The sequence below is a fragment of the Mobula birostris genome, chromosome 4, assembly GCF_030028105.1.
Source record: "Mobula birostris isolate sMobBir1 chromosome 4, sMobBir1.hap1, whole genome shotgun sequence".
Lineage (NCBI taxonomy): Eukaryota > Metazoa > Chordata > Chondrichthyes > Myliobatiformes > Myliobatidae > Mobula > Mobula birostris.
The window spans coordinates 50,002,803-50,020,298 of NC_092373.1; the positions used below are offsets into that span (position 1 = coordinate 50,002,803).

The 17,496-nt window shown below is 40.8% G+C and overlaps 1 protein-coding gene across 3 annotated transcripts in view; it reads right to left on the reverse strand.

Moving 5' to 3' along the window:
* Positions 1-14,339, reverse strand: part of usp13 (ubiquitin specific peptidase 13) — a 94,988-nt gene extending 80,649 nt beyond the window's left edge. For 2 of the 3 annotated variants that reach the window (XR_011885680.1, XM_072255317.1), the window contains exons 1-2: positions 14,159-14,339; positions 8,682-8,807 (exon numbers count right to left, since the gene is read on the reverse strand). Coding sequence is in view for 2 of the 3 variants with exons in the window: in XM_072255317.1 (XP_072111418.1) it covers positions 8,682-8,807; positions 14,159-14,269 (237 nt within the window). In the remaining variant the exon portion in view is untranslated. Of the gene's footprint in view, positions 1-8,681; positions 8,808-10,680; positions 10,771-14,158 lie in introns of those variants that run through there. The other variant, XM_072255318.1, reaches the window with a different exon arrangement.
* Between the last annotated feature and the right edge of the window lie 3,157 nt (positions 14,340-17,496).

The following is a 17,496-nucleotide window of genomic DNA, read 5'->3' on the forward strand; positions in this document are numbered from 1 at the left end:
TTAAAGACCTCTGCTGCCTGGTAATCCGTAAACTGTGTGCCAAATCTGAGCCCCTGATCTTCAAGTACCTGTTTCCTCAATCGACCAAAGGTTATGCTGGTATGTTGAATTTGTTATTGATATCTGCTTTTCCAAGAAACATGTGAATTGCTCTCATCATAACTCACAATTCACAAAAGATAGCTTACTGCAGAAGGGGCCTCACCTATGCTTCAATGAATAACTATGAAAGATATATTCTCAATCACTCAATTCAGTGAGTAAAAAGTCTACTAAAACTTATAACTGCAAATGAAATATTAAACATTCAAAGTAAATTTATTGTCAAAGTACATACATCTACAACCCTGAGATTCATTGTTTTGTGGACATACTCAATAAATCCAATAACCACAATAGAATCATAACTGGACCGACAGGACAGACAACCAGTGTGCAAAAGATAACTGTGCAAATACATAAAAAAAAGGAAAAAAAGTAATAATAAATAATAAATAAGCAATAAGTACCAGGAATATGAGATGAAGAGTCCTTGAAAATGGGTCCATAGGTTGTTGGAACAGTTCAGTGATGAGGCAAGTGAAGTTATCCCCTCTGGTTCAAGAGTCTGATAGCTGAGGGGTAACAACAGTTCCTGCACCTGTTGGTGCAAGTTCTGAGACTCCTGCACCTTCTTCCTGATGGCAGCAGCGGGAAGACAGCATGCCCTGGGGGGTGGGGGTCCCTGATGATGGATGCTGCTTTCCTGTGACAACGCTCTGACTAGATGTGCTCAATGGTGCAGAGAGATATGACTGACTGGGTCATATCCGGTGCTTTTTGCAGGATCTTCCATTCAAGGGCATTGGTGTTTCAAATTGTACAGCCAACATGGCAACAGTCAACATGGCAAGGTTCTGCGGGCTACGTACAATACTTGTAAATATTCAGATCCTGTGAATGCCTGACGCAAACACTTTGTGAGGGTCATTGAGTTATATTTAAATAAGGCAGCGAGTCTGGTGACAAAACATCAACAGGTGTCAACCATCAAGATTCAGAGGGAATGGACAGGTTTGTTGTCTGAAGAAAACAAAAGAATAATTTGAAATTTCCTCTCCTCGTCTGAAACCGAGATGGTTCACTGCAAGAGAAAAAGACATGAAATACTGGAATTCAGGGTGGAAAGGGCTCCGGTTCATGCTTGAATGTGAATGGAAGAGTTCTGCAAAGTAATTGTCCATCTCTAACCATGTAACAATTACAGCACAGAAACAGGCCATCTCAGCCCTTCTAGTCCGTGCCCAGCTCCTACTCTCACCATTACGCTCTACGTTTGCACAGAAAGGAAGGCCGCCATTGGTGACCTTCAGAATGCTCAAAGTGAAGGGGGTGAGTAGAGAACACACCTGACAGTGGCATTATGTTGTAAGCATTTAGAAACGTACCGCAGGTCTGTTGAAAGCGGAGGATGGTTGATGGGAGATGGGGAAAAAAAAGATGCACACGCTCATTTTGGATAGGAGGAAAGGGGTCCGAGCGAAAGTAAAGGGAATGGAACAAACGCATTTGAGATCTCTGTCACACAAAGGGGAAATCATGGAGGGATTATGGCAGGTTGCATTGTCAGAACACGTGCACCAGAGAGAGGAACAGAATGGAAGAAATAGAGTGAGAAAATGCATAGTACAGTATCTGTGGGAGACAGCGAGCTTGTAATGCAAGCTGGTCACTCGTCTACACCACCCCCCCCCGCCCCAGAGAGGAAACCAACATCAAGTATGTGCACCGTGATTCCCATGTAGCAATGTTTCAGTATCTTCTTGGATTTTAAAATGAAAGAAAATGTAAAGGTTTATGATATTTCTAATTTATTAAACAGCAGTCATGAATGTGTGTAAGCTTCAGAGTTTGTTTAGCATTCAGTATACAGTTATGGAAATGGAAATTCACACTTACAGAATTCACAAATCACTACCAAAAATTTGGGATACAGATAACATAATGAAATTTGTGTAAGGGAAAAGAAATGGCCAAATAAGTGCAAAATGTGAAGAAATGATAAAAAGGCACTTTTTTCTCAAGGGGTTGGTTGTACTATGGAAAATGATAATATCTTTTATTTTTCTAGAAATGCTACACCTCCATAATGCAGGGGTGTTATTATTTAACATGCTTATTAATAGGTGAGTACCTGTAAAAATTTCAAAACATCAGGGGCCAGAAGCTGGTGCACTCTGACTTCCTGCTTTTGTAATGTCCTTTGGGTTGTCAATTGCGGGCATCTTGCAGCAGTTGTAAATTAAGTAGAACTTTCTAATAATTGATAATATGGTTTGTAAGTAATTGGACCTCCCTGCAGAAGATCTGAGTGGTGAGTAAATCAGTGATAGAAACAGACAACCTGTGACCAAATTATTCATGATGATATAATGATAACATCATTACACTGCCTGTTTTTTTTTTAAATCTCTGCATCTGGTTTTGATAGTGAAATGACAGCACTGAATTAAGAATTAACTGTTGCTTCTTTGGTTGTTTTTCGTTCAAATACTGTGGATGTTGGAAACTTGAATTAAAAGCAAAAGATACTGGGAATGTTCAGCAGGTCAGGCAGCAGCTGCCAACAATCTTTTATGGTAAGTTAGAAATTACACTTGTTCAAGTTGCAGAGAAAGAGGGGAGGGGAGGGGGTGGAGGGAACAAAAGGCCAGGTGTATAATAGGCTGGAATGAATTAAAGGATGGTGAAGTTGGCAAAAATAGCTTAACGAGATGGCAAAGCCTGCTTGTTTCATCAACACTGCAGCAAAATTTGCACCATCGTTTAAATCGTTCCTCTGACAAAAGGTTAAAGGAAAAATGGATATAAATTCATAAATTAAGGTGTAGAAATTAAGGATAATAAAAATAACTAGAAATAGTAGGTGTTTCAATCAAATAAACCAATGGAACAAACAAATTATCTGAAAATGTTTATGTAGAAAATAACTGACTTCTTAAATAATTGTGTTAATCGGTACAAAATTTTCACTTGATCAATGAAGCAATTAGCAGTAACACATCAGTCACTCCAACAACCCCCTCCATTCACCCACCTAACCCTACCATCACCATCAACTTCCCCTGTGGGGCAATTCTTAGGGAGCTTTCACCGTTAGATTTACATTAACCACACTGAATGACATCTGCCACGAAAAGACCCAGTTCCATCAGCATCCAGTACAAGCCCTCTCCTCATTACTACCTTTGGGGAGGTAGTACAAGAGATCGAGGACACAACATTTTAGGAACAGCTACTTTGCCTCCTCCATCAGATTTCTGAACAGTCCATGAACACAACCCAACTATTTTCCTCTCTTTACGGGCTTTTTTTATATAATTTACATTAAAGTTATGCACTGCACTGCTGCCATAAAACAACAAATGTCACGATACATGTCAGTGATAATAATAAACCCGATTCGGATGAGTTTCGAAATTTATCTGTCCGCGGTCAACTTACAGATCCAAACTTTCAAAGTTCAAGTGTCATTCACCATGCACATGGCTACAGCTGAACAAGAGAGTGCTTCTCCAGAGCCAAGTTGCAAAACACATCACTAACAGCCACACACAACAGCTACGATTTAGTTCCGGTCAAGATGGCGCTAGTCAACAATGATTCCTCAGGCGACATCTTCCAGATGGTCAATCATTTCAGTCTTTCTATGTCTTCTACTTATTATCTTTAATTTTGTTTTTGAAACCGTTAGAGCCTAGGACTCACAATCTGTAGTTTGATCAAGTGAGATATATATATATATATATATATATACACACACACACATATATCTGGATATATACACACACACATATATATACATATATATATATACACACACACACACACACACACACACTCATATAAATAAAACAACTATATAACAATAACAGCACAGAAGCAGGCCATCTCGGCCTTTCTAGTCCGTGCCGAACTCTTACTCTCACCTAGTCCCACCGACCTGCACTCAGCCCATATCCCTCCATTCCTTTCCTGTCCATGTAGCTATCCACAGCTAGCGCTCTGCTATCCCTGAGAAAACTCCAGAAGAGAAATGTGAGCACAAGCTGCCACAAGGAGAAGCTCAGAGACAAGACAAAGGACCATGATTGACTTCATTTTTTGCCAATTAAATTGTCAAGGAAGATTGAAACATTGAGGCAAATGCAGGGGGGCTGCTAGTTCTCGACACTCGGCGAGGGGCCGCTGGGACCCAGCACTCTGAGTTTTTAATTGAAATTCTGAGAATTATTCCTTGGACCGAAGTCCATATTACTCTCTTTCAGTTCTATGTTTTTTCATGTTCTTGCCCATTCTTTCTTGTTGCCAATTGGCATTCTGGGGGGTTTGGGTGATCTGATAGTCTTTGTGCAAGGGAGGAGTCGCTAGTTTTTGTTCCTTTTTCTTATCATGTGGGGGGGTGGGATTGATGTCTTTCTTTCACCTACTTCTACGGTTTTCTGTATTTTATGGCTATCTGGAGAAGACAAATCTTAGAGTTGTATTCTGCATACATACCCTGATAATAAAATGAACCTTTGAACCTTTTGATTACTCACACAGTCACTAACTGCACAAGTCTCTCAGTGGCAAGTCCTGAAGATTGATGGTGCATAGGACGTTATCCTGGAGTCATGTTTCTGCAGTTCCTCATCTTGTGTTGGTTGAGCAACAAATGAAGACAATCCAGTTTGTCTTCCAGGGAGCAAACACTGGAGAGCAGCACCAATGGGACAGGCAGCTTTCAGAGGCTGGTGCTCAACCCAGCACGGATTCCAGCGCGCCCGCCATACCCGTCTTCTCTCCAACGCTGCCTAGAGTACCTCCCCTCCAGGGTGGCTGTAACTGGTGCCACGACAAAAGAGCCCCAGTCCACACAACAACTGAAACCACACAGCTCCCTCACCGTCAGTTCTCACCAAAATTCAAAGTAAACCAATGAAATGGATGTGCAGTATTTTGTATTACCAATGTCCGAGAAAACTACCTAAGCCACACACTATATGTTGGATTCAGACAGGATGCTGCGACCAAGCACACTGAAGTGGCCAGTAAGTATATTTTTGTTCATTTGCAGTCTTCTGCTGCAGTAGCCAATCCACTTCAAGGTTCAACGTGTTGAGTGTTCAGAGATGCTCTTCTGCACACCACTGTTGTTATTTGAATTAATGCCGCCTTCCTGTCTGACCATTCTCCTCTGACCTCTGCCACTAACGAGGCATTTTCACCCACAGAACTGATGCTCACTGGATGTTTTTTTTTTGTATTTTTAGCGCCACTCTCTGCAAACGCTAGAAACTGTTGTCTGTGAAAATCCCAGGAGATCAGCAGTTTCTGAGATATTCATACCACCCTACCCCACCAGGAAATAACAATGATTCCAAGGTCAAACTCACTTAGGTCGCATTTCTTCCCAATCTGATGTTTGGTCTGAACAACAAACGAACCTCTTGACCATGTCTGCATGCTTTTATGCAATGAGTTGCTGCCACCTGATTGGCTGATTAGATATTGGCTGATTGGCAGCTGCACCAGTACACTTAATAAAGTGCCAATGAGTGTATATTCATGCTAGCTGGATATTGAACAGTTCCCTTTGTTGTTTTCATCCTGCTCCATACAGAATTCCAATGGTGGCCATCCTCATCATACTCCAACCATAATGAACTTAGCATTCAACATAACAAAACACCAAAGTCAACGTCCAACTAACAGTATTTTTCTGCAGTATCAAAAGCTATTTTAAAATGAATGCATTGACGATCTGCTGAATTTCCATCATTTATAAACATTGCAAATTCCTCAAAAGAATTCAAATCAACTTCTGACTAGTTTCCTCTCCCAAGCACTAAGCCAGTATTTGCCACCTTCCTGTTTCCATTACACAGATCTAATTAGCAACTTTCAACTGGGTATCAGCAGATACTGAAAACATTACCATTGAAGAGTTGTTATTTTGATTTTTAAAATATTATAATAAGCACTTTTAGGAAAAATGAGACTTTCTCACTAACTGAATCAAAATGCATTTAAAGGAAATTAAAATGATCTTTCTTCGAGACCAACTATTATCTGAAGAAAAAAATATCAGGATATTATAATCAAACAATTTCTAATGAAAAGTTAACAACTTACTGCACAAAGTCACATTCTTCTAATTCAGTTTAATAAAGATTCAAATCTCACCGACATGGTAGTAATTTGCAAATATTAAATTCCTGTTTTTGTCCAATGTCAACTTCTCATAAGTATTGCTTTTATATATGAATTATAGTAATTTTATAATATTATAAATCTATAATATAATTTTGAAATGCTATTAAGAGTAATGGGTTTTAAACTTCTTATACCATAAGAACTGCCTGCTCTGGATATTTTGAATTGCCGACAAGACATCAACCATCTCGGCTTCAGCACTCCTCTCTCCTCCTCCAACCGGACCCCTTCCAAATACACTGCCCTCCGCGCTCTCTGCACCAATCCCAACCTTACCATCAAACCCGCAGACAAAGGGGGCGCTGTTGGAATCTGATGCACTGACCTCTCCCTTGCTAAGGCCAGGCAGCAACTCCTAGACACCTCCTCATACCTACCCCTCAGAGGTCCCCACTCCACACCATCAGAAAACTGTCTCTGACACCATCACTGACCTTACCCACTCGGAGAGTTCCCATCCACTGCCACCAAACTTTTTTCCCTTACCTCTTACTGCTCACTCCTACCTCCTACCCGAGATCTACAAATCGGACTGTCTGGGTAGGCCTACTGCCTCTTCCGGCTCCTGCCCCACTGAACTCGTGTCCTCATATCTTGAGTCCATTCTATTCCTCTTGATTCAGTCCTTTTCCACCTACAGCTGCGACATTTCATACGCCCTCGATCTCCTCAGTAACTTCCAGTTTTCTAGCCCTGACTGCCTCATCTTCATTAGGTTCAATAGGTGCATTTAATGTCAGAGAAATGTATACAATATACTTCTGGAAATTCACCACGGACAGTCAGTCCCTATTCACTTCTATCCCCAATCATGAAGGCATTAAAGCTCTCCGCTTCTTTCTTGACAAAAGAACCAACCAATCCTCCTCCACCACCACCACCACCACCACCCTCTGCACAGCAGAAATGATCCTCACCCTGAACAATTTTTCCTTTGGTTCCTCCTACTTTCTTCAAACTCGAGGGGTAGCCATGGGCACTCGCATGGGCCCCAGCAATGGCTGCCTCTTCATTGGCTACATAGAACAGCTGATGTTCAAAGCCGTCCCTGGTTATATTCCTCAGCTCTTACTCCGCTACACTGACGGCTGCACTGGCACAACTTCATTCTCCCGTGCTGAGCTCTTCAATTTTATCAACTTTGCCTCTAACTTCCACCCGGCCCTTAAATTCACTTGGTCCTTCTCTAATACCTCCCTCCCCTTTCTCAGTCTATCTGTCTCCATCTCTGGCGACAAACTGTCAACCGAGATCTTTTATAAATCTACTGATTCCTGTGGTCATCTTAACTATACTTCTTCCCACCCTAAACCTGTAAAAAAAATGTTATTCTCTTTTCTCAGTTTCTCCGCCACACTGCGTCTGTTCCCAGACTTGGCTTTCAGAGATGTCCTCCTTCTTCAAAGATTGGGGAGACCCTCCTTCTACTATTGATGTTGCTCTCAAATGCATCTCCTCCATTCCCAGACATCCACACTCACCCCATCTTCCTGCTACCTTAGCAGTAATGGGATTCCTTGTCCTTACCCACTACATCATCAGCCTCCACATCAAACACATTAACATCCACAACTTCCACCATCTCCAAAAAGATCTGACCACTAAACCTATCTTTACTTCCCCCCTTCCATTTTCCGCAGGGATTGCTCCCTCTGCGGTTCCCTTGTCCGTTCATCCCTCCCCACTAACCTCCCTCCCAGCACTTACCCCTGCAAGTGGCCTGAGTGCTACACTTGCCTGTCCCTCCACCCTCACCTCCGTTCAGTCTTTCGTGGTGAGGCAACACTCCATCTGCAAACCTGCTTGGGTTGTCCATTGGGTCTGCTGCTCCCAAAGCGGCCTCCTCTACATTGGTGAGACCCATCAGAAACTGGGGGACTGCTTCACCGAGCACTCCGCAGCATCTGCTACAAGCGGGACTTCCTGCTAGCCAAATATTTAAATTCCCATTCAGATTCTGACATGTTGGTCCATGGCCTCTTCTTGTCCCAAGATGAGGCCACCCTCGTGGTGGAGAAACAACATCTCATATTCTGTCTGGGTAACCTCCAACCTGATAGCACGAATATCGATTTCTCCTTCCCTCCCCACCCCCCCATTCCTCACTCTGACCTCTTACCGCTTCTCACCTCCCTATTACTTCCCCCGGGTCCCCTCCTCCTTCCCATTCTTCTATGACTTACTCTCCTCTCCTATCAGATTCCTTCTTCTCTAGCCCTCGACTTTTCCCACCCACCTGGATTCACCTATCAACGTACAGCTAGTCTCTTTCCCCTACCCCCCAACTTTTTACTTTGGCATCTTTCCCTTTCCTTCTCAGTCCTGAAGAAGTCGCGGCCCAAAAGGTTGACATCTATTCATTTCCATAGATGCTGCTTAATGGGCTGAATTCCTCCAGCATTTTGTGTGTGTGCTTCTTACATCATCATTGGTACCATCCTTACCTCTTTTATGGTTCGCTTTAAATGCATGTAGACACATTGTCCTGTTTTGCGATAATGCCTTTCCACATGTTCCCTTCCAAACCCAAGGAAAGTACTCATGCACACATAAAGGCCACCTTCAGATTCCTGTAATTTAAACAGAATAGAAAATTGGGGAAATACAGGAGACAGTTTATATTTGAAGAACAATTTCACATAATTGCAATATCATAAAAAGTTCCTAACCTCAAATTGCAATTCAACTGTAAATTAACATAATCATATACTTCCATAAAAGACAAATTAAATAGGTTTCCTCCATGGAGGATGAGAGGTGACCTGATAGAGGTGTACAAGATGATGAGAGGCATCAATCGTGTGGATAGTCAGAGGCTCTTTCCCAGGGCTGAAATGGTTGCCACAAGAGGACACAGGTTTAAGGTGCTGGGAAGTAGGTACAGAGGAGATGTCAGGGGTAAGTTTTTTACTCAGAGAGTGGTAAGTGCGTGGAATGGGCTGCCGGCTACGGTGGTGGAGACAGATATGATAGGGTCTTTTAAGAGACTTTTGGATAGGTACATGGAGCTTAGAAAAATAGAGGGCTATGGTTAAGCCTAGTAATTTCTAAGGTAGGGACATGTTCGGCACAACTTTGTGGGCCGAAGGGCCTGTATTGTGCTGTAGGTTTTCTATGTTTCTTTGGTTAAAATCATATCATGAATCAAAATACTGTAGATACTGGGAATCTGAAATAAAACTCAGACAAGTCAGGCGCAAGATTTGGAAACAAGCCTCTACAGTTTGGTATGGCATGCCATTAAGAAAATGACAAATATTTCATACTATTTATAAAAACAGGCAGTACAATTAAATATTAACAGAACTAAGATGTTATATCCTTCAGTTTTAACATTTGATTTTTCTTTTCCTCTCCTCTGCTTTCATTCACCACTTTATTTAAATCTCTTCCAGACAAAAATACCTGCACTTAACAAGCTTTCATCACCTTTCCTCAGCCAGCATCATAACAGATTCATAACGTTATACAGCTTAAAAACAGGCCCTTCAACCAATTTGTCCATGCTAATCAAGATTCATATGTAAGCTTACCCAAATGTTTCCTATCAAAGTATGTGTCTGAATGTTTATTTAAAACCTTACATTTATACCTACCTCTATCATCTCCTCTGGCAGCTGCTCCAATCACATTGTGGAAAAGTATAATTGATAATAAATAATATAAGAAGCAATATACCTGCAGACATTTAATTACCCTTCAGTCAAACATAAACCAATGTTCTGCTGCTTACCTTACAAATCCACCACAGACAAGTACATACCCTGGGACATATGCACCATTTAACACTATTTTGGTTTGAATATGAAAGCTGTTTTTCTTTAAAAAATCTATTCAGTGTGTTCTTTCTACACAGAATTCACCTCAAATTCATTATTACTAAAATAGTTCCTTAACTATATTTGACTGACTCCTGTGTTATATCTTACATATCAATTTAATTAACTTTTCTAGTTGTAAGTTACCATGTGTACTTTGACAATATAGCATGTTTACACAGCTTTGCGTATGAGGCTCCTTCTCACCAATGATGGTACTGTGAAGCCATAGTTTATCAATTTGCAGGACCCCAGTGTTTTCAGCAGGTTTACATCTTACTTCTAACTTGCTCTATATCAGGTATTGCCTTAAGTTTTCCTATAGGCAGAATATTAGATTACAAAGAACAGAATACAAAGTTTTAAAATAGAACAGAGCCAGACCTGTATGACTCAGTCAAAGTAGCACTTTTTCCTCTAACCTGAAGAATGTAGTGTTTTATCTTCCATGTTCAATGGAATGGTAGATCAATTAACAGAAAGTAAAATCACAAAACAATTATAACAAGTGTGAAAATGTAAAATTTTCTGTTAGAAATAATCAAATTTGCACAAAGACACGATGTATATAAACTCAAATAGCAATATAAAGTGCACAAAAGAGAAAAGAATTGAGTGTACACACCCAACTACTAATCATCAGTTTTAAAGCACAATTTCCATCACACTTGACATTTGAAAAGCAGCAATCCACTCAAGCATTACAAGATCATCTGACTTATTACCCTGAAATACAAAACAAGAAATTCTAATTATAATACTTAGAAACTGAAAACTAATACACTACCCTTTTCAGCCAAATGTGTTGATCAAAAATAGAGGAAAGAATCAGATTTGAGTCTAAATTTTTGTTTTACTAAATTTCTACTGGAATGTTGACCCAATATGCCAGTAATCTAAAAAAAAACACAATCACAAAGTCTGGAAATCTGTCATTTAAAAAGTGATATTAAAAGTATTTGGAAATATTGTTTATCATGTTTAGAGTGCTTCACCATCAAGAGTACTTGTGAATGTCACTGGATATTGCACTGTACAGCTAGATCACACTTGCCCATTTCAGTTATTTCAGAAGCAGCTGAAGATGCTGGGTTTAGAACACTGCCTGGAGAAATTCCTGCAATATTACCACAGTGCTGAGAAGGAGTTCCAACGATCACATCCACGTTCCCTAATGCTAGATATGTTTCCTGTCAGTGGTAAACATTGCCCCTTGATTCACACTCCAGTCAAGTAGCCCTGGCAAAACCTAACTGGAACACCAGTAGCACTTAACTGGTAACTGCCACTTAGTGGTATTGTCAATAATAGTTTTCATCATTTTGCTCATCACTGCAACGGTGCACAGCTCCTCGTTGATCTTGGGTGTTGGTTTGCAAGTTCTGGCTTTAATACATGTCATTTAGCCCTGATGGTACTACAGCATAACAGAATGGAGGTTGTTCCAAATGTGATGGCAGGGCTTTATCTGCACATCAGCTATTCAATTCTGATTGCTATCAATTCTGTTATAGACCAATGAACTTGCTAGAAATTATGTATCTCCTGCCAGCTGCTACTGACAGTGCTTGATTTAGGATTCATCCAACTTGGTCGGCAATGATACTTCAAAGTAACTCTTGATGATACAAGTGATGGATATTGAAGTCCTCTGCATCGAGTCCAATTCACGACCTTGTTTCTCCCAACTAATTATTCCAAGCAGGCTCAGAATTAGGTTTATTATCACTGACATATGTCATGAAATTTGTTTTGCGATAGTAGTACAGTGCAACACATAAAATTACTATAAGTTATCAAAAACTAAATAAATAGTTTGAGAAAAAAATAACAGGGTAGTGTTCATGACTGTTTCAGAAATTTGATGACAGAGGGGGAAGAGTTGTTCCTAAAACATTGAGTGTGGGTCTTTAGGCTTCTATAGCTCCTCCCTGATGATAGTAATAAGGGGCATGTTCTGGATGTTGAGGGTCCTTAATGAAGAACGTTGCTATTTTAAAGATGTCCTTGATGACAGACCAGAGCTGCGTCTGTGATGGAAATGGCTGAGTCTTCAATCTTCTGCAGCCACATACGTGCAATTCTGTACATTGGAGCCTCCAAACCAAGCAGTGATACAACCAGTCAGAATGCTCTTCACTGTACATCTGTACAAATTTGCTAGTCTTTGGTGACATATCAAACCTCCTCAAACTTCTCATGAACTGTAACTGCTGGCATGCCTTCCTCACAATTGCAACAATATGTTGGGCCCAGGACAGATCTTCAGAGATGTTGACACCCAGGAACTTCAGGCTGCTCACCCTTTCCAGTGCTGACCCCTCAACAAGGACTGATATGTGTTCTCCTGACCTCTCATTCCTGAAGTCCACAATCAGTTCCTTAGTCTTCCTAACACTCAGTGAGAAGTTATTGTTGCAACACCACTCAACCAGCTGATCTATAATCACTCCTGTAGGCCTCCTTCTTGCCCTTTGAGATTCTGCCAACAACAGCAGTGTGGCAAATTTATATACGACATTTGAGCTGTGCGTAACCACACAGTAGAGTGAACAGAGTAGTGGGCTAAGAACTGATCAATGAGGTGCAGCTGTGTAGATTGTCGGTGATGGGGAGATGTTATTACTGCTCCACACTCACTGTGGTCTCTTGACAAAGAAGTCAAGGATACAGGGGGAGTACAAAGGCCCAAGTTTTGATGTTTGCTGATTGTTACTGAGGGGATGATGGTATTGAACATTGAATTGTAATTGATAAACAACAGCCTGACGTATGTTGTGCTGTTATCTAGGCACTCCAAAATCAAGTGGAGAGCCAATGAGGCTGCATCCATTGTAGAATCACAGTAAAGAGTACAAGGAATTATTATCTGGGGGCAGGGGAGGGAAGGAAGAGATAATGGAAGTCAGCTGGTTGCAAGGAGCAGAAGGTTTATTAACCCATTTGTCTAGATGTATTTAAGATGTCAAGGGCTTAGATTGCCAAGATCATTGGGTCCCAATTGTATACTGTCACGAAATCTCTAAAAGATTTCTCCTGCTAAGGGACAAGAGGTATCCAACTCTCCCAATTTAAGTCCATTCACCAGGAGAATTTAGTCATCGATTGTTCCCCGTGTTAGCTAGTTCCTTATTTCAATGTTATACTCCCCACAAATGGAAATATTGACTTCGTGTATGCAAATAATTAAAGAAAATTATGTCGATTGAAAAACATATTTCTTTTTCCTGTTGGAAATAACGAGGAAATTATTCAGTTAGTATTAAAAGTCAAACGGTTCCGGATAGGACCTTAGACAGGGATGCGAAATCTTTCTTATACTTAATCGCCACTTGATGGAGCACACAGGTTCCAGTTTCACTGTTAATATCGTGATCACATTACACCACAAATAAAATACTAGATAACAACCAAAAGTACCGCATTCAACGTTACTAATACATTGAAGCAAGTAATTGATAAAATTAATTCATTTCCGTTATCGTCCTAAACTGGTTGTTATGCTCAAATTTGTCCATCGCTAACGAAAAAAAACGACACCCGAGCCTTGACTATCTGGATATAAATAACCTGTCCCGGCCACTGTTGATGAACGCCAAACAGCTGAGTCACTTTTGCCACATTTTAACATTTATAGCCTACAAAAATTAATTTAAAAACTGAGTTTCCATGCCTCCCTTTTGAACTTGTACGACGAGTTAAAAGCTCGATGCTGTTTTCTGCTACAACTTTTCTTTTTAAAGCAATCGTTTAAAGATTTCGTTACCATCCATTTGCTTTTCCCTCTAATTTCCTCCCCTTTACTATCCAACACCCTCCTCCCCATTTCTGTTTAAATTCTCTCCGTCCATTCAGAGCAAACAAATCCAAGTCCCTCTACATCACTCTGTAGTTCTGTGGCCGGCCCAATCCGTTACCAGCTGCTGGCCCCGCCGCTCACTTACTAAACTTCTCTTCTTCCCCCAGGGTGGATTCGCCCAAAGGTGCAACAAGTTCGCCAACAGAGGGACATCAGTAGGGTCTGCAATTCACGTGTCAATAAAGAACATTCCAGTCCGTCAGTCTAGGAAGCTGCCCGCTGAAGTAGTGCGGTGCTTACTTACTGGGGAGTCAAAGGAGAAGGCGCATTCGTTCTTGTAAACCCTGTCCCCTGATCTAGGGACTCTGATAGTTGGCATGTACGGGACCAGCAGTTCTCCGATGTCTGCAGCCATGTTGACATTCCTAACCCAGAATGCTGTTCAGGGCAGACATTGATTATGAAGAGAACTGGACGAGCAGAGACAGCAGGACGATAAACTATTTTTAAACTAGTACCGCCCTCCCTCCTGCTATAGGAGCTGCTGACGTTCCTGTACTCGGAGGGGGGTGGGGGTTGGGGACGGGGTCTTACGTCCAGTGAATAAATTGAGTGAACTTTAACAGAGGATTCTTACGGTAACGAAGCTGAAATGCTTACACTTTTTTATCCCTCTTTCTACAGATGCTGCCTGACTTGCTGAGTGTTTCCAGCACTTTGTTTTATTTTTATGGTTTTGTACAGTGGCTAAACTGCACAAGTCTAAGTACCAACAATAACAAGCCTTTAACAGACTTTCTTTGTGTCGTGTCCACGAGTTTATAGTAGAAAAACAATTGAGCTATGCACACATTCATTACTGAAGGTGGTAAAAGAGACTTCAACCTAAAGTATTTTACTCTGTTTCAGTTTCCTCAGGTGCTCAATCATCTGCTGATTATTCCCAACATCGTGATTTTATCAGAATAGTTTATTAATCACATGTACATCAAAACACAGTGAAATGTATCACTTGCAGAAACATTCAACACAATGGGAGGATGTGCTGGGGGCAGCCCACAAGCGTCTTCACATATTCCAATGCCAACAGAGCATGCCCACAATGTTCAGTAGAACACACAACCAACATACAACAAGCACCAACAGCAAAACAAACCCCTCTCCCACCCAACACACCTCTGATCCTAGGACAGGCCACCTCCAAGTCTCTGGGCTCCAGACCATGGCCCTGCAATTACAGGCATTGGTTCTTCAAACTCTGCACTTGCTGACCCAGAGGCTTTGACCTCTGGGCTTTGACTGCCAGAATCACCAGCAAGCCTGGGACTTACTGATCATGGGCCTCCAGCCCCAGGACTTGCCAGCCTCAGGGATCACCAGCACCTGTTTTTGGGACCTGCAGATGTTGGACCTTGAACCTACATCCTCAGGGTTCACTGGCCTCTGACCTTAGAGCGTTCCAACCTGAACCCTGCATTTACGCCTCCTGACCTCTCACTCACCTCATCCCTTTCTTTACCCCTAATCTAACACAAATAATACAGAGGGGAAAATGTGACCACACAACAGGCAACCAGAAATATTCTTAAATAATATTATTGCAAAATTACAGAAGCAGTTGCTAAATACCCTGTATATGAAAATTAATTTAATTGAACTTAATAACAATTACGAAAAAGAGTATTCAAGGTCCACCCAGAACAATATCTAAAAAGACAGAATACAGTATTAATCATATTCTGCAGGAAAACATTTGAACGGAATACAAAAGATAAGTAAATATTATTCAGCTTGAAGGGAATGGAAATGCAAGTAAACATGAAACAGGTGTCAGCAGTTGGAATGAATTGTACACAGACCAAATCTAAAGAATCGATATGGTCATTGAATCAGAATAGTAGGAAATACATTATCTTATATTCACAGTGTACTTGGATAAGTTGGAGGTGAAAATCAAGATGAAAAATATTGTCACTGAGTTACAAACAATCTAGGGTAGTTGACGAGGTGTGAATGGTCCACAATAAATTGAGATATTGCATTAATACATTAATTCCATACCATTCACTATGAAGTGAAGCTACCAGATAGAATGAATATCCATTATACATTGAACTAAAATTCAATTATTAGCTCACAGAATACCAAATTAAGATCATAAATTAAATCAACAAGTCATTAAAAAGGATTTGCCTAGTGTTAAACGTGTTAAAATGAAGGTGGAATTTCAAAGGAAAATTTGGCGTTCAAGATTCTTAATAGTACGGGTTGAACACCCAAGGAGATGGCTTTCAACCTATATTGCAGTAGGCCTATCTTGAATTAAGGTCCTAGCCTCCTTTAAGTAGATTTTCATCCCCACTTCTAGTTTTGTGACAAAAGAAAGGTTACTGATGAAGCACCTGAGCCTGACTAAGCCTCAAGGAATTCCTACAATAATTCTCTGGGGCTGAGATGGTCCATGTTCTGGGATGCTTTTGCTGAAAGGAAATTCAACTTTGCAATTCCTTATGATCATAGTGGAAGAAGTGAAAGGAAAGTTAACCCGGACACCTTCTGATGTCTAATTCTACATAATTAATTAATTAAATAATTAGGTGGACAATTTCACCTGCTTGGTCTCCCGGGAAATTCTGCACAGACAGGAAAGTAGTGGAGAGACTGGATGCCACTACTTTGTCCCTGGTGTCCAAGCTGGTTAAGCAACAAAGCATGTTCAAATATTCTCACCAACAGCAAATCACAACCTTCTGCAAATAGTTTAAACATTTTACAGGATGTGAAACAAATACTGGCACTTACACAATAATCTGAGGCAAAAGTTGTTCTTAAAAAAACAAGTATATTTATATTCTGGGGAATATTTATATAAGGAGATTGCAACCTACATATATACATAAAACCAGTTTGCAGAGAGTTTGCTAACCAGGAATTATACTTTACCTCATCATTAAAAACTCGCTTACACCTTACCCAACAAAGCAGAATATTTTCAGGGTATATTTATAGTTTATTTTGTTTGATTATGGTGGCAAAGTGCACAAAATTGTGCAGTCTTTAAGATGTGCTTAATCACTGACAGCAACACAAGATAGCCACATTATCATGCAGAAAGTTGTTGCAAGACTCCTGGTGGAATGACATCTTCTGCTAATACTTTCAGATACAATCAGAAAATTCAGGCGACCTGGATGACCACAAGCCTGATCAAAGTGTTTAGTTTTATGGTTAGTCTAAGCTTGAGCATGTAGATATTAAGGAAGAAGATGTGCTGGAGCTTTTGGAAAGCATCAAGTTGGATAAGTCACCGGGACTGGACGGGATGTATACCAGGCTACTGCAGGAAGTGAGGGAGAAGATTGCTGAGCCTCTGGTGATGATCTTTGCATCATCAATGAGGACGGGAGGGGTTCTGGAGGATTGGAGGGTTGCGGATGTTGTTCCCTTATTCAAGAAAGGGAGTAGGGATAGCCCAGGAAATTATAGACCAGTGAGTCTTACTCCAGTGGTTGGTAAGTTGATAGAGAAGATCCTGAGAGGCAGGATTTATGAACATTTGGAGAGGCATAATATGATTAGGAATAGTCAGCATGGCTTTGTCAAAGACAGGTCGTGCCTTACGAGCTTGATTGAATTTTTTGA